This window comes from Candoia aspera, chromosome 6 (assembly GCF_035149785.1).
Source record: "Candoia aspera isolate rCanAsp1 chromosome 6, rCanAsp1.hap2, whole genome shotgun sequence".
In the NCBI taxonomy this organism is placed as follows: Eukaryota; Metazoa; Chordata; class Lepidosauria; order Squamata; family Boidae; genus Candoia; species Candoia aspera.
Genome location: NC_086158.1, coordinates 73,623,840 through 73,638,645, shown reverse-complemented (window position 1 = coordinate 73,638,645; position 14,806 = coordinate 73,623,840). Strand labels below are relative to the sequence as shown.

The 14,806-nt window shown below is 39.3% G+C and overlaps 1 protein-coding gene across 2 annotated transcripts in view; it reads left to right on the top strand.

Annotated features, from left to right (window-relative positions):
- Positions 1 to 14,806, top strand: part of TBC1D12 (TBC1 domain family member 12) — a 59,074-nt gene that overhangs the window by 17,945 nt on the left and 26,323 nt on the right. Inside the window, exon 3 of one of the 2 annotated variants that reach the window (XM_063307411.1) lies at positions 12,518 to 12,574. The exons of the other annotated variant lie outside the window; for it this stretch is intronic. Coding sequence (XP_063163481.1) covers positions 12,518 to 12,574 — 57 coding nt within the window. The remainder of the gene's footprint in view (positions 1 to 12,517; positions 12,575 to 14,806) is intronic. 2 annotated transcript variants of the gene reach the window in all.

Here is a 14,806-nt window from a genome sequence, read left to right as displayed (position 1 = left end):
TGGTAGTCCACTCTAGTGGTGCTGAGGGGGTGGGTTACTGTTGCCTAGGCTTCCTGCTCCAGTTAGGACTGTGGCTAGGCAAAGCCTTTCCTGGCCACCTGCAAATTTAGCAATAATTGGGAATCCAAATTTCCTAGTCATGGGTCAGCACCTTTGGGGAAATGCCCATAATTAATTGGGATAGGCTCAATGTTGTCATGGCTGCTAGAAATTCTATTACGGTTTACTCAGAAGAAACAAGCCACAAAATAGATCTTACTACACCATGAACCTTGGGAGACTCCAACACCAGCTTAATCACAGCTTTCATTAAATAGTGGATATACCAGGAGAATCCCCAAACTATCCCCGATCCCGAAACTGAGGTACACACACTCAATATAAACCCACTGTCTCACATACTTTGGTTAGAGCTACTGTTCTTATAGATCATAGCTACACCACTTTCCCTGCTTTACTATCAGTTGGAAGAAGCTAAATCCATACTGGCCCTTCTGTTTCTATCAGTCATGCCTCTGTTACGCAGACCCATTTGGCTTCCTTATCTCTGATTTATTTTGAGCTCATCTGCTATTACAAAAGATCAAGACTTTACTGGGCTCAAAGCCTGAAAGAGGAGAAGGCTGCTAGAAGGGAGGATAGCACTTCCATTTTTAATTTATTTTCCCCTATAACAGATTGCTAACTTGTCAACACCAAGTATGCTATTCCTCAGCAGTACTGTAATTGCTGCTCTGGATTCAATAGATACAGACTCTTCCCTACTCCCGCGCCCCCCATGATGAAGAGTTGAATGAATAGTCCTGATGGATATTTAACAGACAAACTGAGTATTGAAAGATACTTTTAAAAAACAAACAGGGAAATCTTTCAATTCAGAATCATATCAGGGGTGCCACCAGGAAAATCTAGTACATTGTAGCCCACCAAAGAGATTGGGTCTATCCCCTAAAGTGACAACCAAACTTATACCATCATTCCCAGTGAGTTCCATTTCTCACCAATAGGGCCAGTTGGGCTTAATCAGCTGTTCCTCAGCTGCTCTTGGTTGTTGCCCAGACAGCTCTAGTCTTTTTATACTTGCACACACACACACACACACACACACACACACTCTACACCAGTAGGGTTGTGGCCCTCACTTTCATGTTGTCCAAAGTGGCATATCCCAAAGGGATGGCTTCCTTTGTTGTCTTCTTCAGAATTGCCAACCATGCTAACCAGCCTTAAATGCAGCTCTCCCAAAGAGGTTCAACCAGTAGGTGATTGCCTGATTCTTCCAGGGCATGTCCTCTCCTAGTTCATAGCTGACAAGTGATGTGGTGTCTGCCTCCATGCAAGGCAGATTGCTGACCAAGCAGTGCAGAAGTACAAGGATTGGATCATAACTTTCCAAGAAATTTGTCTTACCTGCTCACCTGCTATTGCTGCAGTTCCTGCTTTACTGGCTATTGAAAACTATGGCTCTAATTTAAGTTACATTTGCTATGTTTTTCTACTTATTGTTATATAATTGGCAACCATGTTTGTAAACTTTTTATATTGGTTTTCAAGCAGTACTTTTCAAGGTGAATGTTCTGTCTTTAAGGTCAATCAGTTCAATCACAGAGAAAAAAGATTTTACATTCAGCTTGCTATTTTGAGATTGATATATTCCCTGTATTGAAAATTGCTAGCACTAACATATATTGATCCAGTTAGAACCATCAAACTTTTTGCACTGCAGAATTATATTGAACTAAATAAAAACACAAATTTGTACTTTCCATGCACAGATACAAAACTACTTATCTGAATGTTATGGAAGCCCTGTTGAGCAAAGTAGGATTGGATGACACATCTCCTGAGCATGTTGGAGGACTATTTATGATTTTCAGATCTTTCCCTCCCATCCCCCACAAGGCAGCTAACTTGAAGAATACGATTTGTATCAATGGGACTTTTTTCTTAATTCAGAATGCTGCAAAAGAGCATTTGGAGGAGAATACGTCACAGTTGGATAGGGAAGTTTAATACTCTTCCTTCTGTTCTGTAATTCTCTCTCCACTGCCCCCAGATTCCCTGACATGTTGCAATTGGATTTAGGAAAAAATGTCCCATTTATGTTAATGAGAATTTTTCTGAAAATCATGGTTGGAGGATGATTTTGATAAGTATTGCAAGAAGCAATAATATAAAGGGGAAGTGGAGGCAATAGACCGGGCATGTCTAAGTAGATGGTGTGAATAGATGGGTAGTACTTAATGAAGGTATTCTGGATGAATGAAGGGGGTTCTTTTTAATATATATATAATTTTATTGAAAATGTTAATAACTAATACAGACTAAAATAGAACAGGAAAAAAGAAAAGAAGGAAGAGAGAAATAAAAGAAAAAGCTAAAAGTGCAAAAAGGAAGTAGAAAAGTAAGGAAAAAAGAAAAAAGGTTATTTAAGAAATGGTTTCTGATCTTCTTTACAGCAGTTATAAATATAATTATAGTTTAACCTCTCTAAAGTTACATCATGACCCTCTTCTTCCTATAATCTATCCTGTCTAATCATCAAAACCATAAAACGTAAAGCAAATAGTCCATAAGGGGTTTCCAATCACCAATAAATGTAGATAATTATCTTTTCTCTAATCAATTTAGCCATTTCAGCAAGTTCTGTCATCTTCACCAACCATTCCTCCATTGTAGGTATTGCCAGAACTTTCCATCTTTGTGCATACAATAATCTCACTGCAGTTACCATATATAAAAACTGTGTTCCGTGAATCTTTTCTAACTGTTTATCCATCAGTCCCAAGAGGAATGGGATGAATGAAGGTATGAGTACCTCCATGTAGTTCAATTAATGGGGTACCTCTATCCCCTCTCTCCATTGCAGCACTCCCTTCGGGCTAAACTGCCAGTGCTATGTGCCAGCCATTTTGAGCTCTGTCAGTAATGGACATGTGGCTTTGGGGAAGTGCAGTCCTGAAGGATGGTGATGGGAAAGGTTCTTATCCCTGAGGCTCAGGCTTGAGGATACTAGAAAAAAGAGTATTTATCTCAGACTTTATTTGTAATATTTTTCAGCATACTTTCAAAGAAAAAAACAAGATGATAGAAGGTAAATAGTTATTTGGATATATTTGCAACTTGAATTTGAACCTGCAGTACTACAGTACTTGAATTATAAAATTTATATTATGTCCAGTTCAATGGCAATTGAGTGGCTCAGAAAAGGTATCCCCCCCCAAAAAAGTACCAAAACTATGAAAATAATAAAATAGCTCACCGTGTAGGACAGAGATAGGCAATTTAGCCATTTGATCACTAAATTTTAATGGTATGATTTGGAACTGATTTTCAGAGTTTAGGGAGATTTTAATGATGAAAATAGATCTTTGCCTTTCAGAGGCCTTGTCACATTCCCACTCTTCACCTCCACCAGTAATCTCCAAGAAAAAAGGCATAAGCATTGACCCAGCTTCTTCCAGTAATAGCTCTACATCCCAGAAGGCCGCCTGCAGCCTCCAAAAGATTGTGAGGCTGACTTGCAGTCCCGTAAATCTCGAATATTGTCCACCCTGGTATAAGATAAAAACTCCAGTCAGTGCAGATTTACAGCAGCTTAATTGTGAGCGAAAACCATAGCAGGAGTCAAAAGTCTTCCACAAAAAGAAACCCCACATACACATACACAATTGTACAGCCCTGGTTGGTTTATTAGATAGCTAATGACGAAATACGAAACTCGTTTTTCATAGCTCTTTACTAAAAATAATGAATAAAGTGCATGTTCAATTGTTTAAATGTTGAATAATGTTTCCTGGACTGAGGTTCTTACCATTGCTTTTGGACTCATAATATTATAACCTAATTGTGTTTTTTGTGATTAAACAAAACTGTAATCATTTAATAAATATCCATGCTTTGATATACAAAGATAAAAGCTGCGACATTACTGTTTATTGTGAAATCAGCTTAGATGAGTTGTATGCATTATTCCAGACACTGAAGTTAGCTTCCTATTTATTATGAACTTGTTGAAAGATCTCCTTTTAACAAAGTGATCTTTTGGGTGGATCACGGGTATTCACTAGAGAAAAGAAGGAAGAAAATTTCTGCTGATACTTTGCTATTGGAACAATGGGCTTGCTGAAGCATGAAGACATTTGAGGGGTATCTCAAATGTTGTTGCCTCCATCTTATCCCAAGCTTGCTGCTGAGGCAGCCTAAAGCCATCTTTAGTTGTTTCCATTGGGGAGTGGTGTTTGCCTTCCCATGCCAACACTCTAGGGTGCCTTGGGGATGACACCTGGAAGAGCAGCCTGCTGCACAAACATCCCTCTCTGTCAAGTCTCAGGTCACTGCTTCCCCATGGCCATTTAGTCTCTCTTGTACGCTTTTACTCTTTACATTGAATTATTGAACTCCCAGGAAACTGAAGGATTTGTCAGCCAACAATCCTGTTTTTTGATTTGTGTGTGCATGTGGGTCTGCATGTGCTGAAGAGGTATTTACGCATTTATTTATTATTTAATTTATATGCTGCCCAATTCCCAGTGACTCTGGGCAGTTTACAAATGATTTAAAACATGAAAACAAGACAGAAACAAGAAAAAAAAGAAGGGTAGAGATGGCAGAATAAAAAAGTGGGTGGAAACAAAAGGAAACAACCTAGGTTAAAAGGAGGCTTCAGTCATCCTCACCAAAGGCCTAGGTGAACAGCCACATTTTTAGGGCCCTTCAAAATACCACCAGGGTGGGGGCCATTCAGATCTTGGGAGAAACCTCATTCCAGAGGGATGGCATGCTTATGGGGTCCCAAGATATGGCATTGTTTAATTGAAGGAACCCACAGTGCACCAACCCTGTCAGATCCCATTGGCCAGGCAGATACTATGGGAAACAGGTGGCCCCTCAAGTAACCAGGCCCTATGCTATGTAGGACTTTATAGGTAACAACCGGCACTTTGAATCACACCCAGAAGCAAACTGGCAACCAGTGCAGCTTGCAAAGCAGAGGTGTTACATGGGCATACCGAGGTATGGCCATCACTGCCTGAGCCATTACATTATAAACCAGTTGAAGCTTGTGGATAGTCTTCAAGTTCAGCCCCATGTAGAGTGCATTGCAGCCTTGAGGTGACCAGGGCATGAGGGCCTCAATCTATGAAAGATGCAACTGGTGCATCAGATGAAGCTGTGCAAAGGCCTTTCTGGCCACAGCAGCCACCTGCTCATTGAGCAGGAGCTGTGAGTTCAGGAAGACCCCCAGGTTGTCAATAAAGTAGGAAAGTGTATGACACGTTCAAGATGCGGGGGGGAGAGAAGAGGCTCTCTGCCTGAAGCCAATCTGAAGATGATTTCCTTTCTTTAACTGTTGGTAGATCATAGTGGCTGTTGATCACTTTGCAGACTAGTAAGTCTGGATCAAACTTTTTAAAGTCTTTGATTGCTCCATGTAGATGTTCCCCTAGTCTCATTGACGCAGTAGTTAAAATAGTGGTAAAAGGTAACATTTCATGAAGTACAGACTTGAATTTTGGATAGTTACATAGCAACATTTTATTTATATTAGTCTTCTACGATACTCCGGTTTTGTGCTGGTTTCATATTTATCTTTAAATCTTGTGTCTACTAAATGGGTGACCTAGTTTGCGTGTGTGTGTGTGTTTTCATTCTTTGAACTACATTCATTTCAACCATTTACAAGCTTGCAGACAGCTCTGACTTTTTGAGGCAGAGAAATTGTTCTTAGCAACTTTTTCTTTTAGCATATTTATTTTTTCTTTTCTTTATTTTTATTTTTATCTCACATTTATTTATTTATTTTTATAAATAACTCAAGGTGGCAAACATACCTAATACTCCTTTGTCCTCCTATTTTCCTCACAACAGCATCCCTGTGAGGTGAGCTGGGCTAAGAGAGAGTGACTGGCCCAAGGTCATCCGGCTGGCTTTCATGTCTGAGGCGGGACTAGAACAGACTCCTGGTTTCTAGCCCAGCACCTTAACCACTAGACCAAGCTGGCTCTCTTAATACTTAATGAGACCTACAAACTTTCAGTAGAAGTTTGAGCCAGGAGTACATTCAGTGTCGTCTGCAAATTGGGTGGTTATTTTCGTTTTGTTTTGTTTTTAGGAAGAATCAGAAAACAGGAAGTCTCTTGAAAAATAAGAATTATATCTAGATAGAGTAGTTATCAGGAGAGTAAAAAGCAGACCAGGGTTATACCTATGTGTAAATCAATTACAAATAAAGCTACCAATTCAGTAGTGCCATAAGTCCAGTTTTTTATCATGTTGTGTCAGGATAATAGGCAGAATCCAAACAATTACAGAAATAATTTTGTCATCAGCAAACTTCCTTCTTTAACAGTAATCCTTTGTTACATCTTTTTCTTCTTACCTCATCTGCATTGAAAAAAAAAGGGCAAGTCTCAATATGGAAGTTTCTCTGAAGAAAAAGAAATCCTCTGAGGTTTTGCAAGTTTTTTGTATGAGTCAGGAAGAATGATTTGTGAGAAGGTGGTTGGGCTGGGAGGTAAGATTATCCCGCTGATAAGAGCGTTGTTTTTTTTTTAATTCCCTTGGTTTCCCCTCTCCCCTTCGGATAGTTCTTGATATTCCAAAAGTTGTTTTGGAGTGTCTTAGGACAGACAGGAATTGTTTTGGCTCCTGTAGATCCAAGGGTGCTTCTACTTTATCCCTGATCTTTCATCTCTTGTGGCCTACTATTAGCAAGCACATCAACACTAGAACTGTTTGCTTATAATCCATGGAAGATCCATGGATGTTCCTTTTTAATCAACCAGTGAAGGTCTTCTATGCCAGTACAGAGGTATTTTCATCCCATCAATTTTTCCCTCCTGAAGAAAGGAAGCAAACATTCCTATCAACTACCTTAAAATACAGTCACCTCTGAGCACTGAAGCATGATTGTGTGTAGCAGAACTTCCTTTTTTAAAAAGGCCTAAGAATTACAATCAGTACAGTATATTCTCCAGAGCTTTCAAGTTAACACTTTTCTTCTTGGGTGGGTGAAACTGAAAATCCCCAGAATTAGCTGTTCTAGTTCCTTTTTAAATATGTCTGTTGTTGTTTATTTGTTCAGTCGCTTCCGACTCTTCATGACTTCATGGACCAGCTTATGCCAGAGCTTCCTGTCAGTCAACACCCCCAGCTCCCCCAGGGACGAGTCCGTCACCTCTAGAATATCATCTATCCATCTTGCCCTTGGTCGGCCCCTCTTCCTTTTACCTTCCACTCTCCCTAGCATCAGCATCTTCTCCAGGGTGTCCTGTCTTCTCATTATGTGGCCAAAGTATTTCAGTTTTGCCTTTAATATCATTCCCTCAAGTGAGCAGTCTGGCTTTATTTCCTGGAGGATGGACTGGTTGGATCTTCTTGCAGTCCAAGGCACTCTCAGAATTTTCCTCCAACACCACAGTTCCAAAGCATCTTATCTTCCTTCTCTCAGCTTCCTTATGGTCCAGCTCTCGCAGCCATATGTTACTACGGGGAATACCATTGCTTTAACTATGCAGACCTTTGTTCTCAGCGTGATGTCTATCAAGATTTGTCATTGCTCTTCTCCCAAGGATTAAGCGTCTTCTGATTTCCTGACTGCAGTCAGCATCTGCAGTAATCTTTGCACCTAGAAATACAAAGTCTTTCACTGCTTCTACATTTTCTCCCTCTATTTGCCAGTTATCAATCAAGCTGGTTGCCATAATCTTGGTTTTTTTGAGGTTTAGCTGCAAGCCAGCTTTTGCACTTTCTTCTTTCACCTTCATCATAAGGCTCCTCAGTTCCTCTTCGCTTTCAGCCATCAAAGTGGTATCATCTGCATATCTGAGATTGTTAATGTTTCTTCCAGCGATTTTAACTCCAGCCTTGGATTCCTCAAGCCCAGCATGTCGCATGATGTGTTCTGCGTACAAGTTGAATAGGTAGGGTGAGAGTATACAGCCCTGCCGTACTCCTTTCCCAATCTTAAACCAGTCCGTTGTTCCGTGGTCTGTTTTTACTGTTGCTACTTGGTCATTAGGCAGATTCTTCAGGAGGCAGACAAGATGACTTGGTATCCCCATACCGTTAAGAACTTGCCACAATTTGTTATGGTCCACACAGTCAAAGGCTTTAGAACAGTCAATAAAACAGAAATAGATGTTTTTCTGAAACTCCCTGGCTTTTTCCATTATCCAGCGGATATTGGCAATTTGGTCCCTAGTTCCTCTGCCTTTTCTAAACCCAGCTTGTACATCTGGCAATTCTCGCTCCATGAATTGCTGAAGTCTACCTTGCAGGATCTTGAGCATTACCTTACTGGCATGTGAAATGAGTGCCACTGTTCGATAGTTTGAACATTCTTTAGTGTTTCCCTTTTTTTGGTATGGGGATATAAGTTGATTTTTTCCAATCGGATGGCCATTCTTGTGTTTTCCAAATTTGCTGGCATATAGCATGCATTACCTTGACAGCATCATCTTGCAAGGTTTTGAACAATTCAGCTGGGATGCCATCAACTCCTGCTGCCTTGTTATTAGCAATGCTTCTTAAGGCCCATTCAACCTCGCTCTTCAGGATGTCTGGCTCTAGCTCCCTGACCACACCATCAAAGCTATCCCCGATACTATTATCCTTCCTATACAGGTCTTCCGTATATTCTTGCCACCTTTTCTTGATCTCTTCTTCTTCTGTTAGGTCCTTGCCATCTTTGTTTTTGATCATACCCATTTTTGCCTGGAATTTACCTCCAATGTTTCTAATTTTCTGGAAGAGGTCTCTTGTCCTTCCTATTCTATTGTCTTCTTCCACTTCCGCGCATTGCTTGTTTAAAAATAATTCCTAATCTCTTCTGGCTAACCTCTGGAATTTTGCATGTAATTGGGCATATCTCCCCCTATCACTGCTGCCTTTTGCTTTCCTGCTTTCTTGGGCTACTTCTAGTGTCTCAGCAGACAGCCATTTTGCCTTCTTGGTTTTCTCTGTCTTTGGGATGTATTTTGTTGCCGCCTCCTGAACAATGTTGCGAACTTCTGTCCAGAGTTCTTCCGGGACCCTATCTACTAAGTCCAGTCCCTTAAATCGATTCTTTACCTCCACTGCATATTCCTGAGGGATATTAGTGAGCTCATATCTAGCTGATCTGTGGGTCTTCCCTAATCTCTTTAGTCTGATCCTAAATTGTGCAAGAAGTTCGTGATCTGAACTACAGTCAGCTCCAGGTCTTGTTTTTACCGACTATAGATGTCCGCCACCTTTGGCTGCAAAGGATGTAGTCAGTCTGATTTCGGTGTTGTCCATCTGGTGAAGTCCATGTATAAAGCCGTCTCTTAGGTTGTTGGAAGAGAGTGTTTGTTATGCAGAGTGAGTTCTCTTGGCAGAATTCTATCAGCCTATGTCCTGCTTCGTTTTGTTCTCCCAGGCCATGCTTACCTGTAATTCCAGGTGTCATTTGACTGCCCACCTTAGCATTCCAGTCTCCCGTGATGAAAATAACATCTCTTTTAGGCGTGTTGTTCAGTGGGTGCTGCAGATCCTCATAGAACTGCTCTACTTCAGCTTCTTCAGCATCTGTGGTTGGGGCGTATATTTGGGTCACTGTGATGTTAGATGGCTTGCCCTGAATTCGAATTGAGATCATTCTGTCATTTTTTGGATTGTATCCAAGCACTGCTTTAGCCACTTGACTATTAATTATGAAGGCTACTCCATTTCTTCTGTGGTCCTCTTGTCCACAGTAGTAGATCTGGTGGTCATTTGATGTGAAGTGGCCCATTCCAGTCCATTTCAGTTCACTGACGCCCAGAATGTCTATCTTTAATCTTGACATGTCACCAATAACCACATCCAATTTGCCCTGGCTCATAGATCTTACATTCCAGGTTCCGATGGTGTGTTGATCCTTAGAACTTCGGATTCGCCGTTCACCACCAGCACCGTCGGCCGCAAGCCATCCTTTCGGCTTTGAGCTAGCTGCGTCATCACGTCTGGGGCTAGTTGAACTCATCCTCTGTTCCTTCCCAGTAGCATTTTGACCATCTTCCGACCTGGGAGTCTCATCTTCCGATGGTATACCGACATATCTCTGGTTGTACTGATCCATTTAGTTTTCACGGCAAGAATACTGGGGTGGGTTGCCATTACCTTCCCCAGGGGTCGCATTTAGTCTGACTTCTCTGTCATGACCTTCCCGTCTTGGGTGGCCCTACACGGTTTAGCTCATGGCATCATTGAGGTGCTCAAGCTCCAGCACCATGACAAGGTAACGATCCTTTGCTGAAGTTAAATATGTCTACTGAACTTTTTTCTCACCACTTTATTTCTCTTAATACACTGTCTAGTTTGATATTCTTTGGCAATTTTTAAATAGATTTTTCTGGTCAATTTTGAGAAAGCAGTGTCAGAACAGCTGAGTGCTGTTAGACAACTCTAACATGGGGCAGTATAATCTAAGTTTGGGGCTCAAGATTTTTGAGAGTAACTTCCCAGGCTCTATGACAAATCCTTTCTGAAACCAAGACACTTGCAAAACCATATATTAAGTTCACTGTGGCTGTCTGTCCATGGAAAACAATGTAAAATAAAATCTGTCTTTTGCATACCCAAGTTCTGGACGTTCAAAACACCTCAGTTAAAGTGGAGTTAACAAGGACATTTCAGTTATGTTGTTTTGAATACTAAAACTGATTCTGTGTTCTGATGTTATTCATAAATAAGTGAAGTTTTTTAAAACTTGGAAATACATTGATGCAATATAGAAGAAATGCTTATTCCCACAGAATGGGCTTTCAGAGCTATGGGAAAATAAGCTGTAGAAGTGGGCATTTGCTATCAAGTTTCCTGTTATCTCAGTTCAACCAGCCATCCAGTCCTCCTAGTTTTTCTCTGGTAATTACTCAATTTCTACCTCTAACAGAACAAAAAGGAGAAATTGTTGGCTTCTGCATGTGTCCTGTTGTGTCTGGAAATTTGTCAGCATTCTGATTGGAAGTTGCTACCTGGGAGAGAGAGAAAGAGAGTGCCATAAATCCTTGCACCAGATTGGCGAGGTGCAATCTATTATCAGCAAGGTTTATATCAATCTATTATCAGCATATCAATGTATCTGTCCTGCTGGATCATATACACGTTTGGCAATTTGAGCATTTTGTTTTGCCTCTTCCATGATAATTTCAGACTCTGCATAAATTAAATATACCACTAAAGCAATTTAATAATTACTTAATAGATATTTATTGTACGTTTTGCCTACTCAGTAACAAAAAAATGTCCCACACAACATGAAATAAAACCCAATAGTAACGCAGGAAATAGGAAAACAGTTTGAAGTGCAGTATATATAAACTGTCATTGCAATGCTTGGTATTTAAATTTCTCTCTAAAATGTAAGTGTGCATGCATAAAATGCCTGGGGGAAGGAAAACGGCACAGACAGATAACTGGGACTACCAGGCACTCTCTTTAAGGAGATATTCTGTGCATGGGGCACTCTAGCCAAGAAGGCTTTTTCTTTGCAATCTTTCTAATTTCACATAGAACCAAATTTCAGTTATAAATCTTAAATCTTAAAATAGATTTAACAAATGTAAATATTTTAGAGTGAACTTTTAAATTGAATAACATTTAAAAGACTGTGAAATAATTAATCTGTGAAAGCCTGAATCACAAGTGGTGTTATTCCATAATGATTTATCCCTATTGAACCTCTCTCTATATATAGATTGAACAGCTTGTGCCTTACAGAAAATTATTTTTGGTAGAACTTCTGATATAGGAAATACAGTTATTTAATGAGTATTGATAAGAGACTTTTAAACAATGGCAATTTGCTGTTATTTTAGACTATGACGGCTTTTTAGTTTTGATCAGAGAATGAAAATCAGGGATAGCTCTGTAGCCAAATGCCAGATATCTTTGACAGACTCCACTAAGTGCCTGTGAATATTTTCCTTCTTTTTAAGTAGCTGAAATCTTGGAAACTATAAGACACTTTTGAACCTGTCAAATTATTTTTAAAAATCACAAATTCTGCTGACTCCTGAAGTAAATGGTATAATTAAAGAAGGAAAGTTAGCTATGTAGTAGCAGAAGCCAAATTCATGAAAAAATTGAAGGTAATAGTTGGGCCTGGGAAATCTTCAGGATTCAAAGCATAGATAAAAATTTTAGGAAGTCTGCATCTAATTCTTTATCTAGCTAGAACTCAGAATTCTAGTACAGTGTGCCTCTTCCTTAGGCATGCATGCACGCCTCTTTGCATAAACTCTTGAAAAGTACAACTAGAACCTTTCTCAGTATCTTAACGGTTAGAGTTTAATTGACTTTGCTTGATTTGCTTTTTGATTTTAGAATTTAGATTACTGGCTGACATGGGGAGGTGTGTATGCAGGCAGTTTGAGCTAGCTAAATTTAAGCCATTAATCTGATTTACCAATACATAGATTATAAAGGAAAAGCTAAAATTTGCATGCATAATACTGTATATTAATGATTGTCAAATGTTTCTCTAAGGATCTACTTCTGTTTTTCTCATTAGGAAGAAAGTTCTGGCACTGTTGCGTCAGTATCTACACTCAGTCTATTAAACACTGGGGTATGAAATTTAATATTTTTCTTTCACATTCTATGCCATTTAGGACCTCCTTAGCATTAATTGAAATACAAGGTACATTACATAATTGTAGTATGAGTGAACAGTACTAACACATCAAGTCATCAATACCATTAATGAAAGGAAAATTATATTAATTGTCTTTGTTTAATGTTAAATATTGATATTGACTGCCTTGTTTCTCTTAACTTTACATAATTTTACTGTTTAGTTGAAATAGGCTTCAGTGTATAAACTTCATTTGTATTCACTTGATTCTAATGCATAAGGCCTTTGGCCAACCTAATGTGCTCAAAAGTGTAAGTGCATAGACATTTGCAGTAGCCTTGGTATCTCATTGCTTAATGAAATTTGATACTTTTAATAGAGTGTCAGCATCTCCAGGCAATATATTTAAGTGAGTTGGTAAAGGAAAAACATTTAAGACTTGAACTTGTCAAAGGCTGCAGTTGTACTCTCGTAATACGAAGAAAATTAGACAAGTTGTTTTTCTGATGACCTAGGCCCATGCAAAATACTCCTCTACTTATTACAGAACTTTGTACTCCTTTCAGGTCAGCTGTGTAATTGTTCCCTCCTTTGAGGTGCAGAGGAAAGTGATTTATTTATTAAAAAGCAACTGTCATAAAGTAACTAATTATAAAATGAATCTTTTAATTACACAGAATAAGTGATAATCAATAAAGTGATAAGCACATCACAATTGGGGATGTGGTGACAACTGGGATGGTGAACAACTAGACTGAGCTTTTTATTTAGAAACCTGACCCTGCCTTCTTCAGTGGCAGTTACAGCTTAGTGAGACTATTTTATTAGGCAGCACCTTAAGCAAAATTTTACTAATGTCTTAAATTTTACTAAAGTCCTAAAATTTTACTAGAGTCTTAAACCACACTCCCAGTATAGCCATTTGAGAAGCCTGTTTTGAATTCTCAGTGAATTCAACATTTAGATCTTCTCAGCTGCTATTTAATATCTTTAGCCCTCATTCCTATTTCTTAACTGTTTAATTGTTGTCAGTGGCTTTAATAGAAAGTAATATGGTATAAGAGTTACTGGCATCTTGTGACAGTTGCCTTATCCTAAATAAAACTCTCAGACTCAAAATGTCAATTCAGGTTCTGGATTTATTTAGAAAAGAGTGCAAACAGGTAAAAAGCTGAGAATGAGAAAAGCGCGCCTAAACTCAAACTAAATAGCGTCTTTGCAAACAACACCCCACCCCCTCCCTCACATACAGTTCTCCCCACATTCCCAGGTGCTCCTAATGAGCTCTGCTGATCAACGGGCAAAAAGACCTTGACATTTCAGAGATAGCCTAAACACATTCCACCAGGCACAGATCAGTACATCTTCTGTACAAGGTTCCCAGCAGCACCCCCTCAGCCCGGACACGTATCAGCACCTTGGCAAGCGAACCGTTACGATGTAGAGAAACACCGGAACGGTGAACATGACACATCTGATCTCTCGTGTTTGACAAAGAGATTGTATATCTTAAACTATTCCATTTAAGATACATCAGATTTATTGTTTTGTTAGGAACAGAAATAGAAATAAGTTGGGTTGATTTTAAATATATATTTACAAATGCAACAGAGCTCAGGTTTGCGGCAATAAATAATCTTTCCCTGTCCTAACTCTTTGCTTTGCCTATGTTAAGCTTGTTTTTCCATCCTACATGTATTTGAATGGCTTTTTTTATTCTGTGGCTCTCCATGAAGCCATAATAATAGTCTTGGTAACAAGGCAGAAGAACCAGGGGAAATTTAATGTGCTCTATATGCCTTAGGGTTGATAATGGCATTTAGTTGGGATCCTAACATCTTTATAAGAGGCCTGACTTGGATTGGAGACTATGAAGAAGTCATAGAGCTGTAGATGAGATTGGGAAGTTAAAAAAAAAACCCAGAAGATGGCAAATCTTTTAGGTTGTTGCTAAGATCACCATGTACATATGCTGTGTAGTTGCCAAGAGCTGAATTTGACTTGAGGGCATCTCTCTTTTTTCTCAAATGTTTTGAAATGATACTTTTTATTAGGACTGTGTAGTGCTTTGGATTCAAAGGGAAAAAGTGATTTGGCATGCACATTGCAAGGAAAGATGCATGCTAAGTTCTTGACAGGCACCATGTAAGCACTTCTGTGTACTCTGAAGCACTGCATAGCTCTATTGCTTATTTACAAAAAAACAAACCTGTTGATTGATTTCTG